The 17,016-nt window shown below is 53.0% G+C and overlaps 4 protein-coding genes across 4 annotated transcripts; 1 reads left to right on the top strand and 3 right to left on the bottom strand.

The window, feature by feature from the left end:
* Positions 1-473: 473 nt before the first annotated feature.
* On the top strand, positions 474-1,883 carry J4E86_007007 (uncharacterized protein; the record flags this gene model as incomplete). The annotated part of the gene is made up of 1 exon (XM_051447529.1): positions 474-1,883. One exon carries the CDS (start codon positions 474-476, stop codon positions 1,881-1,883), a length of 1,410 nt encoding a protein of 469 aa, XP_051301127.1.
* A 129-nt stretch (positions 1,884-2,012) lies between these two features.
* On the bottom strand, positions 2,013-3,636 carry J4E86_007006 (uncharacterized protein; the record flags this gene model as incomplete). Its single annotated transcript, XM_051447528.1, has 3 exons — positions 2,013-2,904; positions 2,958-3,209; positions 3,263-3,636. 3 exons carry the CDS (start codon positions 3,634-3,636, stop codon positions 2,013-2,015), a joined length of 1,518 nt encoding a protein of 505 aa, XP_051301126.1.
* Positions 3,637-8,380: 4,744 nt separating this feature from the next.
* Positions 8,381-10,827, bottom strand: J4E86_007005 (uncharacterized protein; the record flags this gene model as incomplete). Its single annotated transcript, XM_051447527.1, has 2 exons — positions 8,381-8,454; positions 8,508-10,827. 2 exons carry the CDS (start codon positions 10,825-10,827, stop codon positions 8,381-8,383), a joined length of 2,394 nt encoding a protein of 797 aa, XP_051301125.1.
* Positions 10,828-11,793: 966 nt separating this feature from the next.
* On the bottom strand, positions 11,794-13,304 carry J4E86_007004 (uncharacterized protein; the record flags this gene model as incomplete). Its single annotated transcript, XM_051447526.1, has 3 exons — positions 11,794-12,058; positions 12,515-12,885; positions 13,143-13,304. The coding sequence occupies 3 exons, from the start codon at positions 13,302-13,304 to the stop codon at positions 11,794-11,796; spliced, it is 798 nt and encodes a 265-aa protein (XP_051301124.1).
* Between the last annotated feature and the right edge of the window lie 3,712 nt (positions 13,305-17,016).

Raw genomic sequence — 17,016 nt, 5'->3', positions numbered from 1 at the left:
GTGTTACCTATGGCCGGCAGAGGTTCAGGGTAGCTCAACAGTCATCATGCACGGGACCGCCATTAGTGATGTGCAGCCAAAAGAACGAAAGCTCCCCGTTTTCTGATCTGCTGAACCCGGACTTTTTCTATAACTACAAAAATAGTCGTCAATGAGCTACCAGCTCTACAAGGTTGGCGTCGGCCCGAGTAGCGTGCCATGGCTGCTGGGCCTAATTGGTGCGCCCAGCGGCTTCCCCCACTTCAACACCACAGCTAAGCCACCGCTAACGACCCGTAGAGTCTAGACAGAGCTGAAAACGCGTGGCTGACGGATCGCCCGCTGTCGTGCTATATGAGATGATGCCCCGCTTCCCTAGCTCAAAATGCTGCACATCTCTGATCCCCCCGGCATAGACCCGCTAAGGTTGGGACTGATCTAGTGCGAACGATACATTTACGAGACTGTTTGAAAGAGAAGAACAGGAGTTGGAAATGCCTTCCAAGGGTGTAAGATGTTTCACCTACATCGCGGTGGATGGAGTCGAGGTTGAGTACACGGTACCAAGGGGCAATGTCAAAAGAGGCGACCAACACCAGTTCCTCCACGATCATCTCGAAGTAGAGTCATCCAACTTGCCCCATTTCAAGTTCACCGGCAACTTCGAATTCATCGTTCGCCAGGATGGCCGCGAGCTCACAAAACAATGGGTTGCAATCAACAGCATGACAGGCAAGTTAGAAGACGGATCAATGGTCAACATGGAACAAACACCCAGCATCTTCGCCAATGACCTTGTCATTTCTTACGGATTCTACGACGCCGGACCAGGTCTCGCCGAGCTACCAAAGCAACACCAATGCTACGTGACCGTCACAAAGAACTACGAGAACTGGATGCGCGACATCATACCCCAAGGCTCAGACAAGTCCAACCGCCCCTTCCACAAAATGGTCCTCCCCTCCGCCCACGACATCGGTATGAACAACATGTCGAGCAGTCTCTCCCTCCTCAAAAACGCCGGCACAGGCATCATCAAAGAAGTCCTCGGCCGCAGTCTTCCCCACGCCCTCACCATCATCAACAAAGTCGGCGACGGCGCCATAAACCGGATCGCACCAGACATCATCCGCGCACTAGCCATAACCCAGAAAGACACGCTCGACACTATCCTCAAGATCGGGGCGCGCTACTTCGAGTTCCGCCCCGCGAAATGCCACCGTCAGATGCAAAAAGTCAGTCCCTTGGATGATACCTGGTATTTCCAACATGGCGCCATACCAGGGATGCCGTATCGCGTGCTACTCGACCACATCACGCGGTTTCTAGTCGACCATAAAGACGAAATCATTGTTGTGCACAACCGATGGGATGGCGTGCCAGGCGACTGTCCCCGGCCTAACGACGACGAACTACGAGATGCGCTCAACGATATCCTGCGCGATAAAGATCTTAAAGCGGGGAACCAGGACGACATGATGCGCAAAACCATCCACGACCTCCGCGAGTCAAATACCCGCCTTATCATCCTGAAAGACTGCGGCCAAGCTTCAAACTACGACGACGCTGCAAATGCTACTCTGACTGGTGACTCGATGGTCGAGAAACTGTCTTCCATGTGTGAAGACCCACCTAGAGGCCACCCCATCACATTGTTACAATGCCAGGCTACGGCAACGAATATCAGGGATGTGATTATTGCTAGTGTGCTTGATTCGGATGTTAGTACCAGTCCGATTCTAGCGACGAAACCGGTGTGTGATCATAAGATCTTGCCGTTGTTGAAGGGAGAGGTGGGGAGGAAGTTGATGGGGAAAGAGGGGGTTGTTGTGATACTTAATGATTTCTTTGATGGGGCGACGGCGGATGTGGCGGTGGGGTTGTGTAGGGAGAGGTTAGGGTAGATGGATGAGGGAGAGTGGCAAGGAGTGAGAGGTGATGTGGAAGGATATTGTTACATGTATTACATCATTGCGTGGGCACTACAAAACAACATCTACATCAGACTATACTTTCAAGCTAATCTTCACCACCTAAGCACCCCCATGTTCCCCCGGCGTAAAATCCGTCGTCCCCAAATCTCTATTCCCCTGCACCACGAAATCGTGATCCTTTGTCAGCGAATCCAGGAACAGATCATCGACGTTAAGATGATCCTTAACAATCTGCCTCGGCGTAATCCCCAACCACTGATTAACACTAATATCACTATACTGGCTACTCTGCAACACCTCCAGATAAACCAGCGTCTCGTTCCCTGTATTCTCAAGATAATGCGCATTAGGCACAGGCACGTACCCGACATCCCCAGCCGTAAAGTCGAACGTGCGAGATGCGGCGGGTGCTTCGTAGACTGTTAAGCGAGCGGAGCCGGCGATAAAGTAGGACCATTCGTCCGAGGTGGTGTGCCAGTGCATTTCGCGCATGGCGCCGGGTTCGACGGTGATGAGGGCGGCGGAGAAGGTGGATGCAATGGGGAAAGTGGAAGGATCGAGGATCTTGATGGTGCCGCCGGGGACGCGGGCGGGTTCTTGTTGGCTCCAGTGGTAGGAGTATGCGCCTTCCTTTGGTATCACACCAGCCGGCCCCGTCACATTTTGCTCTGAGATGTTCTTTGGCGCGGGGGTACCGGGGAAGATCCAGAGTTGTTCTTGAGGCATGTTCTGCACTGTTTTGACGGATGTGCGAAAGTTCTTGGCTACCACGGACTCCGGGTTCCGCAACATGAGTTCGGAGAGGAGGAAGGTGTTTTCTTCACTAAAGGAACCATCGTTGAAGATGAGAAGGAATTCGCAGCCGTTTTCGAAGGCTTGGATGGAATGAGGGATTCCTGGGGGGAAGAACCAGACGTCGCCTTCTTGGACGTCGTCGACGAAGGTTTGGCCCGCTTCGTTCATGGAGGCGATACGCACGCTACCGTTTAACCTGGGGATATTTGGTTAGCTTTGTTGGGTGAGCGGCGAGTGGGAGGGATATACATGTATGCCCATTCTCCTTGCTTGTGCCAGTGGAGCTCGCGGTAGGCATGGGGACTTAGCCGCATGTTTGTCCCCGCCATGGCGACGGAAGATGGTAGTTGATCGGTGTTTTGCGATCGTGCCCATCCTGCGCCTGCGAGACCGTGGCGATTGTGGCTGAGACCGAATGGCCATTTCGCATTGCTTACTTCGCCCATATCGGAGCCGGGTGGGGCGTAAATGTCGCTATTCAGACGATCATACGCTGGAGTACTGCAGTGAGGTATCAGCCAAGACACAGACTTTGGACATGACCATGAACTTACCGTGGACCAGGTTCAGTCGGTCCTGTATTACCTCCACGGATCGGCTGTGGGTTCTTCACATTCGCGAGATCGATATACAATCCCAAATCTTCATCTTCTGACTGCCCTGGTGCGAGCTCAAAGTCCTCAGGTGGGATAACTGTAGACGTCATGTCGACTGGGTTTGAAGGGTTGTACCCTTGTAAGTCATCGGAACCGCGCAACGAGCCTGATGCCGAGGGAGGTAGTGGCATGTTCAGGACTTGCGAGGGATCGACAGGGCCTGGCACGGATGAGCCACCAGAAACTCCTGACGCCTGAGGTGCTGGTGCAGGTAGGCCATTGGCAAGACCTGCCAGGGAGTAGAGGAACGCGGCGGATGAGGAATAGAGCATTTTGGAAAGGAATTGCTCGTTGCACTGCTAACTCACCGTGCAACTGCAGAGTAGATGGACGGCTTACCCACCTTTTTATACACAACCGGGCGACAGTAATATCGTCCCACCCCAATGCCTTCACCACTAACTCCACCAGGCATACGTCACCCGAAGCGACATCATGACTATTGAGAGTAGTAAAGTGACGGGTACGCAGCCCTGGCGTGCATGCGGCGATGAACGGTAACGTGCATGGGATGTTCGATCAAGCTTGCCCATTCTGGCTATATTGTCTTGTCTATAGCTGGGGTTGTGGCTTTTCCGGGGGATGTCCACCAACTGCCGAAGGCCTAGTGGTTCGAGGTTGACTAAAGATTGGCTACGGAGCATGAGGCTGACCACGAGTTCGCGACAGGGGTCTGATTTGCTCGGATCTTGAATTACTCCCATCTTGTTGATCGTGACGATGGTGACCGCGTAATGCTCTCAGTCTTGCATCATTGTCTTTCTTCGGAGACAGACTCGGTACCTACCTAGGCATTGTGGTTTCTGGGTTTGAAACAAATCGAAGTGAGCGCTTTCTTTGCTCTTCGAACTTGAATCTTTGAGCAATGGTGACTTTGCAGCCACCGGCGAGCTTCTGAGCTGATTGCATTAGCTTACTCACAGTTCATCCTCAGTAGTCTGATTTGTTATTCCCGAAGCGCTCTTATGCACACCGCGCGTTTTCGGTGTAGTACCGGAACGAGCCGGGACCAGAGTCCATCGCGGGAGGCAACAAGAACTGTGCTGAGACCTCAATATTGACCAACAGTATAGCTGAAGATGGAGGCAGGTGCGGCAGTAGGACTTGACTCTGCATTTCCCAACACAGGGCGGCTGCGCATATCTGATGGACCCCATTACAGAGAGGGCGCGAAAGCAGACGAATGATGAATGGATACCGGCAATCACACCCGTACTGTGTGGAGACGAGATGGCGTGTCAAGCTTTGCGGAGAAGGCTTGATTTGTGGCTACGGGTAAGCAGCAGAATCACGCTACGTCATCACGTGGCTCATTTCGGCTAGCGCGGCGCTCAGCTCTCGTCCCAAACCTCAGTCACGACAACTCTGTCTTCACTCCGGTCCGCATGCAAATGCACTCACAACAGCAAAACAAGGAGAGAAGAAAGCCACGACTCCCTCAGCAATACTAAATCTCGTATTGGATTGCCTAGCATGTCCGAGACTTCGCGATTTCCAGCCAACGCGTCGCGATCGCGTCGTCCATCATGCTGTCACACCTCCAATCCCTTCCATCTCACCAGACGCTCGCATGTATAGCGGCATATGACATGTCTTGTGATGCCGAATCTTGCTCGAAGCAGAGCTTAGCCCTTCTCCGAACCTCCAGCTGTGGATCCTGCGCGTCGCACGCTCAGCGCCGAAAGCGCGAACACGCCAGCACCTCTACCTTTCGTCCAGGCCTCCCGCAGTCTTCATCAAACATACGCTGTATAACGAAAGGGCATTTGCTTGGGTCGGTGCTAGCGGATACTCTTCATTCCCTTCGAGGGCGATGTATGGAGTCAGCCTTGCTGACAGGTAGATGCAGTAAATCCATCAACCGGTTCTCCGCATCATTTCTCGGCCGGGTCAGAGCGATACCATCCCGAACAGTGACCTCCTGTTCGCGATTTTGTTCACGGCTCATCTCGGGGTTCGATGAGCGTACCCAGACGCGTCCCTGGATGGGGACAGGACCGGGTGCATTGTGTTGCATCAAGTTACAGGGCATGCCTGATTCTTGATCACGAAGTTCATCCTCAACTGCCGAATAGTCGGCGAGGATGCCAGGCGGAACTTGGATGCTGGATTTAACAACACCTCCAAAGGCCTTCTTCTCTAAGAATGCCCTGAGAAATTTTGAAGAAGGTGCATTGCGATTCTTCTTCTTTTCCAGGAACGCCTTAAGGAACTTTGGAGAAGGCGCATTAGCCACCGCGTCAGCCGGATCGGTTTCCTCATCATCGCGAACCTTCAGGATATGCTCCATGAGTCCGCCTGACGTGCGAGCTGTAGAGTTCAATACAGAAGCGCTGTGATTGACAAGCGGAGGAGCCGCGGGAATCTTGCCGGGTGCACAATTGAAACCAGCATTTAGGCCAACGGGACCAGTGATGCTATCTAGCTGAACACCCGAATCGCTGCGTTTCCGCTGCAGCGCAGCCATGGTAGGAACACGGCGCCCCGCAAGTAGTGGGCGTGCAAACTCTTCTGGCTCTTCGTGTGCTTCGCAGCCCGGTTCGCGGCTGTCTTGGTACTCCACGAGCGCATCGTAGGGCTCGCGACACTCCTCGTCGAAGTCGTCGTGTTGGACGATGTTGGTAACTGAGAGACGCCACACCCGAATCCAGCGTTCAGACTTTGCCTTCCAATCCACTGGGCTGTCATGAAGCTCGTTGTAGATTCGACATTCTTGAGGAACCTCCACGGGTTTAGCACACGATGCTGGGTATTCTGGCGAATTGCGATTCAGAGTGGCATCGTCTTCCTCGGTCAAAAAGTATGCAGCTCCGTTGGGGCGTCGTCGTGAACGAATATGTTTCATGTGATACCGGACAATAGCTTCAGTGCCGCGGATGCCCATCTTCTGCTCCCACCACAGTTGCTTCGCCTTCATGTACTCTGGGTTGTCGCCAAAGTCATCTTCGGGATCGAGCAGCCCCTGTTCGCGTAGTGCCTCGGTGTCACACTCCTCTTGATGGTATAAGTTGTTCCAGAGTCCAGCGATCATGCTCTCTTCGAGACCTTTTCGATCTCCAAGGATACTGCCGGCCGCATACTCGTGTGAATCATTTGCGACTAATCGATCGTACTTCTCGGGTTCAGCGCGTAGCTTCTCCAGTCTATCCAGGATGCCTTGGACGAATCCATCGTTTTCGCCTGGAAGATCGTAAAGATGGTCCCACTCTGCTGTTGGTACGTCGTCTAGTGGTAATCCTCCCTCAAAACAAGGCCGGTCGCAGTCAGGGATTGGTGTAGCTCGGCGAATCTGCTCATCGTCTTTCTGATATTCTGCGAGCGCGCGGGCTACTTCAAAGCCTTTTTGACAAGATGAAAATACCATTGGATCGGCTGGCATATCCTTGCGAACTTTCATCGTCTCGTACGTGGTCGTGCGTTGGGTACCGGAGCGACTTAGCCCGATAACCACAAGTTCTTCTCCAAGAGGCAACGGAATCTCGTCAAAGTCTTCATTCCACACTGCTGGAAACTGCCGAGGATGCTCAAAACAACCAATGTTCAGGCGAGGCTCTTCTTCATCCACAATAGCTGCGTCCTTCTTGAGGAGAAGCAAATGTGGCATGTGCTTGGACACATCGCATGCTAGGTCCAAGACGTTCTGTAGAACCTCGTCGCCGACTTTGTTACCCTGGAAAGCTGGATATCCTGTCTGGTGTTTCGCATATGCATCATACAGCTTTGCCATGATCATCTTGCTGCCATCTGGCATCTCTGCACGGAAGTAAGAGTGAATGTATGGGAGATCAGCGAGCGCTTCGCATTCGCCGCCCATCTCCAAGAGAATCCTTTGGATATGCTTGTAGTCTTTGAGCTCACCCTCGTAGTCGAAATTGGAGCTCAGAGAGGACGAAGCCATGTGATTCAGCAAGCCAAAGCCATCGTCGCCTGCTTTTGGATGAGTGACCAACTCCTCGACTCCGCGGAACTTAGGACCGAGCGACTTAATATAAGCAGGACACTCGCAGTCTTCGTCATCGTCGTCTTCAATCATCTCAACATGGAGCTTCGAAGTCGCGGAGGTACGCAGTACGCTTCCGACGTTTGGAGATGTTGAGGGCGTATCCGCGGCAGACGACGGTGATGTGACCATTATAATGGGCGGGAAGAGCTTGTTGAGTGACTGCATGATTTGACTGCAGTGATTTAGCATTTGGTCTGCACTGAACGCATCAGATGAAACTAACCTGGCAATGCCTGATATCCTGGCGATCTGCACAATGGGGTCTTCTTTTGTCGCAGCCGGTGTAAAGGTAGGCAGACGGTTGAGAAATCTGTGGGTGCACTTCGCCTGGGCCAGCGCTTGCGGCGATAGTATAAGGGGGCGGTTGAGACTGATGCCGGCGGAGCGGATAGCCCACCTACGCGGCTGAGGCCCTTTTGGTGTGAAGGCAGTAAGTTTCAGGCGAGTGTACTTGGTGCTGTGAGTCGATGTGGGTTGAAATAAAGGGTGTGGTGTAGTGTTAACGAGGTAAACTCTGCAGCTCGAGCGTGGACATATATACCGAGCGAGAGTTGAGTCGCAAAGGCGCAACCAGGAGCCACGCTAGGGCCAGCTCCGGGAGCAGCACAGACTATGGTGAATGAACAACTCGGGGCATCCAGATTGGTACTGCTGTTGGCGGAGGTCCAACATTATCGTGCGGTGAATTTGAATTTCCAGATGGCCCAGACATAGTTGCGAAGTGAAACGCAATGTTCACAACGATGGCGCATTATTGGGCATATAAATAAATTGAAGCTGATAACACTGATGACTTGTAAGTCGGATATAGGCATTATATGGCCAACATAAGCAAACAAGGATGGCCTTCTTAGGACACCAAACCGGGTATCAAACGCTAAACAAATCAACATGAATGAGTACATTCAAAATCCTCTACGATCTCGGTCAAAACAGCGAGTAAAGAAAGGAAAGAGCGAGAACAGTACTTAGGTACAAACTTGCTCTCAAGAGGTATAACAAGCTCGAACGGCTCATTGCCAGTTTGCGCGCTGCATCGCAGCCTCGAAATCTGAGTTGATAGGGAAGTCGGGACCCTGCTGCCGAACTGGAGGTCTGGGGTCAGTTGGAGATCTAGCATTTACATGAAAAAGGGCATACCGGGTGGGTGAAGAGTAGCGCGCGCAGTGCCAGCGATCAAGGATTTTGCCCGCCTAGACTGCACATTCTGTGCCAAGTCGTGGCCCTGGTGTTGCTCTTGAGCAAAGTCTACCGTCGGATGATATGCGGTATCGAGCTGCTCCCACATGCCGTGCGGCGCAGCCAGAGCATTGCAATGCTGTAGACACTCCTGGCATCGAGTAACAATGTGGCCATGCGGAAAGCACTGTGTACAGCCGATCTGACTCGCGTTCATCATCCTGCTCGCCATCGTCTGAGGCGTGAACTCAAACTGATGCAAGCGACCGTGCTCACACCGAGGGGGAAGCAGACGGTAAGGAATCTCCGAGAAACCGATGGTAGTCTGGAAACCAGGAGGGTAGAACGAGGATGTAATGCCTGGCGCCGGAAGTAAACCACCAGGATGGCTGATGCGCTCGTTAATGTCCTCGGCTGATGTGTCGACTAGAACAAAGATGTTCTCGGTGGTCGTCTTATGCAGCTCACAGTTCTGTACGATCTCCTGGGAACGAGGCGGTGTCGCATGCTCGGAATACTGAGGAAGCAAGACTAGGTCGGCCATGGCGTCATGGAGCTCGCTACCGTCGAGGACTTCGATCGGAAAGAACGATTCGAAGCCTTTCATCTCCTTGTAGTTGTGCTTCTTTTCGTCGTGGTAGCTATCGAGCGTTGACATCGCGACCTGTCCGCATGGACACTCGTGGAAAGCATTTGGATCAAGTAGGTCGCCTTGGTCAATGTCTTCCATCCAGTCGGGAATTCGCTCGTAGCTTTCGAGCAAGGCGTGCTCTGGCTTGCCCCTTGTAAGTTCACGAACGAAGGAGGGTTCGAAGTCGATGTTCCAGTTACGCGTGTTGTAGTCTGCGATGCCTTCGTTGATCGCCATCTCTTCTTGTTGAAGGAGATACGGTCGGCAAGGGTGATCTAGTCCCACATAATGGCGTACATCAAAGTGACATGCAGGGGTGAATTTCCTCCGATTCCCTTCGATGATGTTCTTGATGTCTTGCAACGTCTTGATGGGTGAACCGGGCGCGACGATAGTACCGGGACAGATGAGAAGCCATTGCATTTCGAGCTCCTGGAGGAGGACGTTCTTGCCATTCTGTGATCGCGTCTTGATAAGGGTATCCAAAGTCTGGGCTCCAATCGCTGCTTTCAGGTCTTCCGGAAGATGTGGTTCCAAAACGTGGAGAAGGAAGGCGATGTCCTGCGCGTCTGCTTGGGTCGGGCGTCCAAACCATGCGTCGACATCCTCGTACGACTGACCATCGCTACCAATGAAGATTGGCTCGAGGTGATTGGCCATGCGTTGGTTGTAAATTCGACCACCCGGGGCCCACTGATCAGTGTCGTTGAAGACAAGCTTGCCATGCTGACGCTGAAGCGCTGCTATCTGGTTACTGCTGGAGCAAGCAGCTTCGGCAGCGTTTTCGTCTCCGACGATTTCGCACTGGGGTTCGGTAGTATGGGATATCCCCGTAGGATCTTGAGCACTTGGTGCGATAGCGGTAACGAGAGGCAGATTCTCTTCGTTTCCAAGAGACGACATCCACTGGTCGCTGCCTGCAGACATATCCCGAAAGCTGGCTAACCACTGTGGCACTTTCGACTCTTCATGAGCGGTCTGTCGGTCGAGGATCATTGCCTCAATTAAGGGCACGATGTCTCCAGTCGTACAAACACCGCAAGACGTGTCATCGTCTATGATCGGCGCCAGTTGAGCTGACTGCTGTTGCTGCTCAAGTATCTGGAATCCACCGAACACCAACCATACCAGGCCGGCAAAGGGAACAAGAGTAACGATGCTCTCAGCGGCAGATCGTACTATCCATAGTGCAAAGAACGTGCAGACCACGAAGATAGCGAACTTCTCAACAAGCGATGGTTGGCCAGTAGCGTTAACGGTGGTGAAGCATCCATCGACCTTGGCCCGCTGCTGGAGCCCCCGAGGGCCCTTGGTGGTGGAATGTTTGTCATCGGACTCTAGCCCGGATAACTTAGGCTGTAAGGTATGGGGGCCGCGCGACTGGAAGTCGTCGAGAGCTCGCAGTATGGGCGCATCGGACGCAGTGAATGAGCGGCGCGACATACTCGGCGCCCGTGTGCTTGGGGCGACAGATGTGTACGTGGTAGCGGACCAGTACGTCATGGAGGTTTGGATAGCCTGGCGTGCATACTGTACGCGCTCACTGGGAAGAGTCAGGGGATATATCATGTAGTTGGAGAAGGCAATCACTGACCTTGGATGAGCGGATGATGCGCGACCGTCGCTCGTGACCGCAGCAGCGGGCGCCATAGCGACTGTTGGTACCTTTTCGGCGTGGATACAGGCTCCGTATACCATACAGATAGCCTGTATGTCGATAGTGGAGATGGAACCGGCGCGCTTGTTAGCTGTGCAAAGCTGCAGTTACTGGGTGGAGTAAATGCGAGCTTGCGAGAAGTGGTGGTGGCCCATCGTTCGGAGGCCGAAAGTACGCCTGGGTTAAGTAGAGGGTAGTGTCAGCTGTAGCGCTGACTACACTAGCTCCACACTAGTCGTAGCTGCGAGTGAATGCACGTGAATGGGCTTGTGCGACCATCACGTACAGGCTTGGCGAAGCTCCTCACGCTTGCGATTCCTTCTCTTAATGACGCAAGGTATATACCGCGAAGATTCTGGGAAGCTGTAGTGTAGGTAATATAGGTAGATGATGAGCCCAGCGTAGTACTGCGCAGCGATATATGTATATCAACGTGCTCAGCGAGGTGTTTGTTGCTTGTACGACTTACACTCAACGATATTGACCAAACACCTAGCATCTGGGTGAAAGGGAAGTCAGCGCAACAGTCCAGAAGCTTCGATTAGATAAGTACGCTTCTTTTCCTGAAGTCACTGGCTTGGTTCGGGTGGTTTGCCGACAAGGAAACATGATTGGATGGGCGAAAGATGTCGTGGGAAGAACGTAGGAAATAAATCATGGTTCTGATAGGGGTGGCGAGAACAGGGACTTCTGGTCATGATTGAAAGCAGAGAGAAGAGGGACAGTTGAGCTGGACAGCATCTTTCTGACCAGGACTGAAGTTCCGGGACGTAGCAATTGAGGGGTGAGAAGGTGACGCTCACGCGCACAATCGTGAGAATAGTGGGATAATTACAAAGATATAAGAATGAGGGCATTACAAGAGTCGGATTACTCTCTATTAATAGTAGGTAGGTCATGGGGTATCGTGATAAAGTGAGGTCAAAGTGTGTGGACTGAACAAAAGAAAAGTCTCGGATCTACCTCGACACACGCGCATTTTCGTCTACCAGCATCTCAGTGCTGTTTTCCCTTTGTGTTTCCTTGCGGGATATATCGTCCGCCCAGGTGGCCTGAGAAGCGGGCGTTCTCCAGCCACTCAGCCTCCTCCCATCGGCACCATCCACCTCTACGTGGATGTCCGTAACGACTTGAATGTCTCTCGCGTCCTCGCTCGAACCATTAGAACGCTTCGTTACGTCTAGAACGTAGTCGTCTTTTGTGCGCAGCGCCTTGCTGCCACCCCTGCTCCCGTAGGTACGAGCGCCTTGTGGGCGAGAGTGGGAATATGCGCTGCGGTGTCTTGAAGGGAATGCCCTTGGAAGCCAATGTGTGATCAAAGGCCTGAGCAACGGCAGACAGGCGCAAATAATGCCGACGTTGGTCTCAACGGAGCTCCATGTCGCCGCAGGCGGGTTGTCGTAACTAGGATCAGCCGAGTTCGAGATGGCGACGAGAGATTGTAGACGGAGAATTGAGACTAGGCAGACACTGCAGGATCGCGCGTTAGTGTGACTTCTTTGTAACAGTTGATGGTAGGGGTATGCCCGCTGAGTAACTCATCACGAGAAGAGCCGGTGGTACAGTGATGCACCGTGCGAAAATCGAGTGAGCTTTGTGTTACACCTTGTAACAGACATCAGGCGCTCGCAGGACGGCCCGAATGGACAAAACAAGGTAACAGCAGGGAGGAATACTCACAATCCGCCAACTGCGAAGATGGATATGAGTCCAATCTTCTGCCTCTTCCCGAGGTTTAACTTCTGGATGACCGGAATAGGAAGAAGAATGATCGCGAAATCGGTAAGGATGTTGATGGCGGCGTTCGTGAACCAGACGGCGAATTGGTTAAGACAAGTAGACTTCTCGTGAGTCCAGAAAGCTCGTACAGGTGTGCAGGTGAAGATACTGGAGAAGACTGTCCAGACGGTGTAGGCGACGACCACGGCCATCGTAAGCCAGTTCGCGATTTGGAACTTCTTGGTCGGGAAGATGCGTCGATATTGGAGAAGCATGGATCCTTTGGTCAAACCGAGCGACAGGTAGTATACGATGAGACTGGACCAAAATGTCTGTCGCTTTATGTTAGCAGAGCCTTAAAGTACACGTTGAGAGTGTCGCACCCTCAAAAACTTGACCATATGGTCGTCTGGTATTGTGTTGATGTGTCTGCCCATACCATATTCGGCCTCTGCATCTGGTCAGCTTCTGTAAGATAACGTAGTTAGGCGTATACTAACGGATACCAATGGCGATTGTCAGGCCAATGGAGCAGAGCTGGCAGAAGGTTAGCATGAGTATACATAACATGACGTAGTAATAAACTTACCATTGCGAGAGCGATGCCGGCATCTTCGATACCCACGCAGCGAATGATAAAGAAGCGCGTATACAGTCGAAGGGCGACGGTGATGAGAGCCAGACCAGTGAAGACGGACGATATCTCGACCGCTTGCCTGCCCCTCGGGTTATCAGATAATGATCCAGCCATGGTGTGATAGCGTAGGTCTCAAGACGACCAGATAAGGTGAATCAGGCTGCTTTTGTGGGAAACATGGAGTATTTCACAGCCTGCTCAGATCCCTGAACGAGATGGGTGGTATGGGCATTGGTCGGTGGCTTTACCTTTAACCACACTTATGCACGTACCCACCTTCCGTACGCCCATCGAACAGTGACATTCGCCAATTACTCCGCGGGTGCCAGGGTCTGCAGCCCTGTCAGAAAACCTTCGGCATGGCCACGAGTCGAAAACGCGAGAGCAACGAAGTGTGTGAGATCGGTCTCAACACGTCCCGTGCGACGTTCCGGTTTTCCCGGGATCTACAGAACGCAGAGAACCCAGTCCCTGCACAATGGTGAGCTGTTCGGCTGTCACGAAAAGTTGGAGAAGTAGCTCCAACTTCAAGCGGCACGCGTGTGCAAAAGTTGTGTATGGTTCGACCTCGAGCAGTTCGTGTTCATTCGTTTTGTGATGGTGGCTATGGTGTCACCAACCATGTTCGCCGGATGTAGTGTTTCAGCCCGATGCATAGGGCTCCTTCGGCCGCCAGCATCCTGGGAAGTGAGATCGTGATATTACACACGGGCTAAGGAGTCGTGGATGCGATTCCATCTTGAGCGTCGTACCGAGCCAGAGCGGTAAAGGATGCCACTGAGAACTCGGGAGGATCAGTCGAAAAAGCGGAGTGTACACACATGCAGGAACGTGGCACGGCTTGCGTGATGTCGTACAGGAGACGGTAAACTCTCATTCGCGGACTTCGTAAGCGAGGACTAAAAACTTTGTGTAGGCAAAACCATGATCATCCTTCGCGTTCGCAGGCTGCAGCTAGAGACGCACGGGGCGGACCTAGAGACGAACTTGCGCACGCAATGCGCTTTTTCATTTCTACCTCGCCAAAGTACGAAGCTTTAGAAATTGACGGCACGAACACCATCGCGAGCCGTCTGGAAAGGAGCTTTCATGTGCTGAGTTTGAATTGGTTGAGGCCCGGGCCGGAACCCTAGTGTCAACCCCATGAATTTGACAGGACGCTATATCCTCCGTCGCAGTCAGCAAGACGGCTCTGCCACTTGACATGCTTGGTTCCTACTCCGTAGACTTGATGGTCGCGCAGCTGCGTTGCTAGAAAGCGAGCAGAAGCAGTATGGCCCTGAAAATCTGCAGATCAGTCATCATCAACGCATGCAGCTGCTCAAGACCGTTAGAAGTCGCCGAGGCAAGTCGAATACAGGTGGAGACCTCAGAAATTGGACAAGATCAACTTCCACTAAACATTTGGTGAGCAGAATAACTGTGGCTCCAGGAGATGTGCGGGTAGCTTTTAGACCGGATCTTTAGCTGTACGCGAGCCGCGATGACCCGGCGGCGGCCTTTTCTCGCTGAGACCTGCTGTGGAGATTGCCAACGGGTCGTAGCTGACTATGCGCACGGGATGAGCTCTCCATCTGTCTGTGGCTTCCTCACATAAATGAAGCTCCATATAGGCTGTACAGCGATGCCGTTGACACATTGTTGTTTCTGAGATTCTCCTTGCTTTTCTTTCCCCGCGGAAACAGGGTTGAGTCGGTCCTTCTGCCCGGCAAAGATCTGAGCCTGAGGATGCGTCCGACAGTGAGGGCCTTAGCCTGGGCGCGCGCTGTGACATGAGGATCGTCGACAGCGTAGTGTTACAAAAGGGCATGGTGTCGTGGGAACAGAGCGGACCCCTTCTCCACAAGTCGCGATTCGAAGGTGTCCCCAGCGGCTGGGCACCACGCGACGCCAAGGCGCTAGTGCGATTCGGCATCAGCCGGGTGTTCGACAACTCTCAACTTGTCTATCTTCATGTCAATCACGTTGAAAGAGGACTCGTGCGCAGCCCTACACACCGTTCAGGCGAGCGACATCATAGGTGTTATCTGACTGCCAATCATAAGTGGGTGCAGTCCACGCGAGAAGAGCTGCACACCTGGGCATGTGCCGAGTCGAGAGAGGCCCGCGCGTAAGCACCAGGTTGTCTGCTCGCCCATTGGAGCTTCCCCTTTCCTACCAGACATCTTCGATGGCGGTTGAAACTGTTTGCATATCGCTAAGACTCCGATACCCGCTACGTTTCTGTCCACGTAACAGGAAGATGCCGTTTTGCAGCTGATACCCAACGCTCCAGCTTGGCGCTTACTGTGACGAATTCGTCCAACTTACGTACAACGACATGCAACCATTATTGCTTTTTCGCAGCGAAGGGGTGCCATTATGTCAGTATGTTGCGCGGACCCTCTTTTCGCGCTTGCTTCCGCGCTTGTTGTGGAGGGCGTACTTTGGCAGCCGGGCTACGTTGTTCGCTGCCGCTGTTCCAGAAAAGCGAGGCGACGCCGCACCCGCAGACCCTTCGTTGGCTCACAGTGGCGCAATGCTGCACGCCGCTGATTCTAAGTCCATTGGGTGTTTGCTTTTCAGGGCGATGTCCTGCTAGCCTCCGAGGACCGAAAGCTACCGAGTACCATTGAACACGTACCGTGCTTCATGTTCTCGCTCGGCGCTATTGTGACTCCAACGAGGCCAGCTCAACGGAGCAAATTTCGGAGTCTCAGCACCCGATCCCAAGAGAGGAATTGGGAACTGTCAAAACGGGTCAGCATCGTGGAGTTGACCCAAATCGTAGGGTTTGGGTCAGCCTGTTCGGTAGATCAACGGTTGATCTATCGAAAAACCTAACCTTTACCGTGGTGTCTTTACGGTACCCATGATAACTACTGGAGGAGTCCAGGAAAATTCCCGCACATTATCGTCAGGCTCATTTCCTCCATCCCCCAACGGCTACTTGCTTACGACGACACCCCTCTTATCGCAGCACTGCCACTTCCCGCGATGTAAGCAGTATCCAGGTACCGCCGCATGTCCAGGTAACCCCTCTTCACAGGCGTGTTACGTACCTTTCCCTGAAGACGGATTACCATCGTTGGCCAGGGTAGCCCTGTAGGCAACATTGAAACTGTACCACTGGAGTATGAGTATCACCAGCTGGGACGGATCAGAGCCTTGTGCTTGAGGATGAAGTTAATGCGCGTAGTGAGGGTTGTGAGCAATAGCCGCGAGATTTCGCCGTTGGAGATGATTGTGGGATGGAAGTATGTTACCGACAGTCTAATGATTGTAGTAATGCGCTACCAATGCGAGAACGGGAGTGCACAACGACGGTCCATCCTTGCCTTCGAAGGCACTACTACCCGGCGGCAACGTCACAATGCGACATAGGCTCTCGACTTCCATCTCCTACAGCCTTACCCCAGCCTTCCAATTATGCGATGAACGGCATTCACATGGTCCTACCGTGTCTCCACATCCAAACCCATGTCCTCTGGAATCGCCTCGACGAGTATCACGGCCGAACTCATGAGTACGCCGTTGTGCAAAGCCTTCAACTGATCCGAGACATCAGCAAAGGGGCCTCTTACTTCCAGTAGTACAAGCTTTTAGTCCTGCGCCTCCTCAGATGAGGTGGGGTCTTGCGGCCATGCGGTGTCTTCGATACCCGATACGAGCGCTGGGGTCACGCAGAGACAGACACGATACCGGGCGTCCTCAGATACTGCGGTCATTTGCTTCGGGTCAACGCTGTTCCCGGGCGTACACACTCGATCCGATGATGATCTTGCAAATCGAGAAGCTCCAGCTTTGATCGCATGAGTTCGCACGGCCAGGTCTCGGGCTCGAATTT

Source organism: Alternaria arbusti (genome assembly GCF_024043155.1).
Source record: "Alternaria arbusti strain BMP 1465 chromosome Unknown scaffold_9, whole genome shotgun sequence".
Taxonomy (NCBI): domain Eukaryota; kingdom Fungi; phylum Ascomycota; class Dothideomycetes; order Pleosporales; family Pleosporaceae; genus Alternaria; species Alternaria arbusti.
The sequence above is the reverse complement of the archived record's forward strand: the minus strand, read 5'-3'. Positions and strand labels throughout refer to the sequence as shown.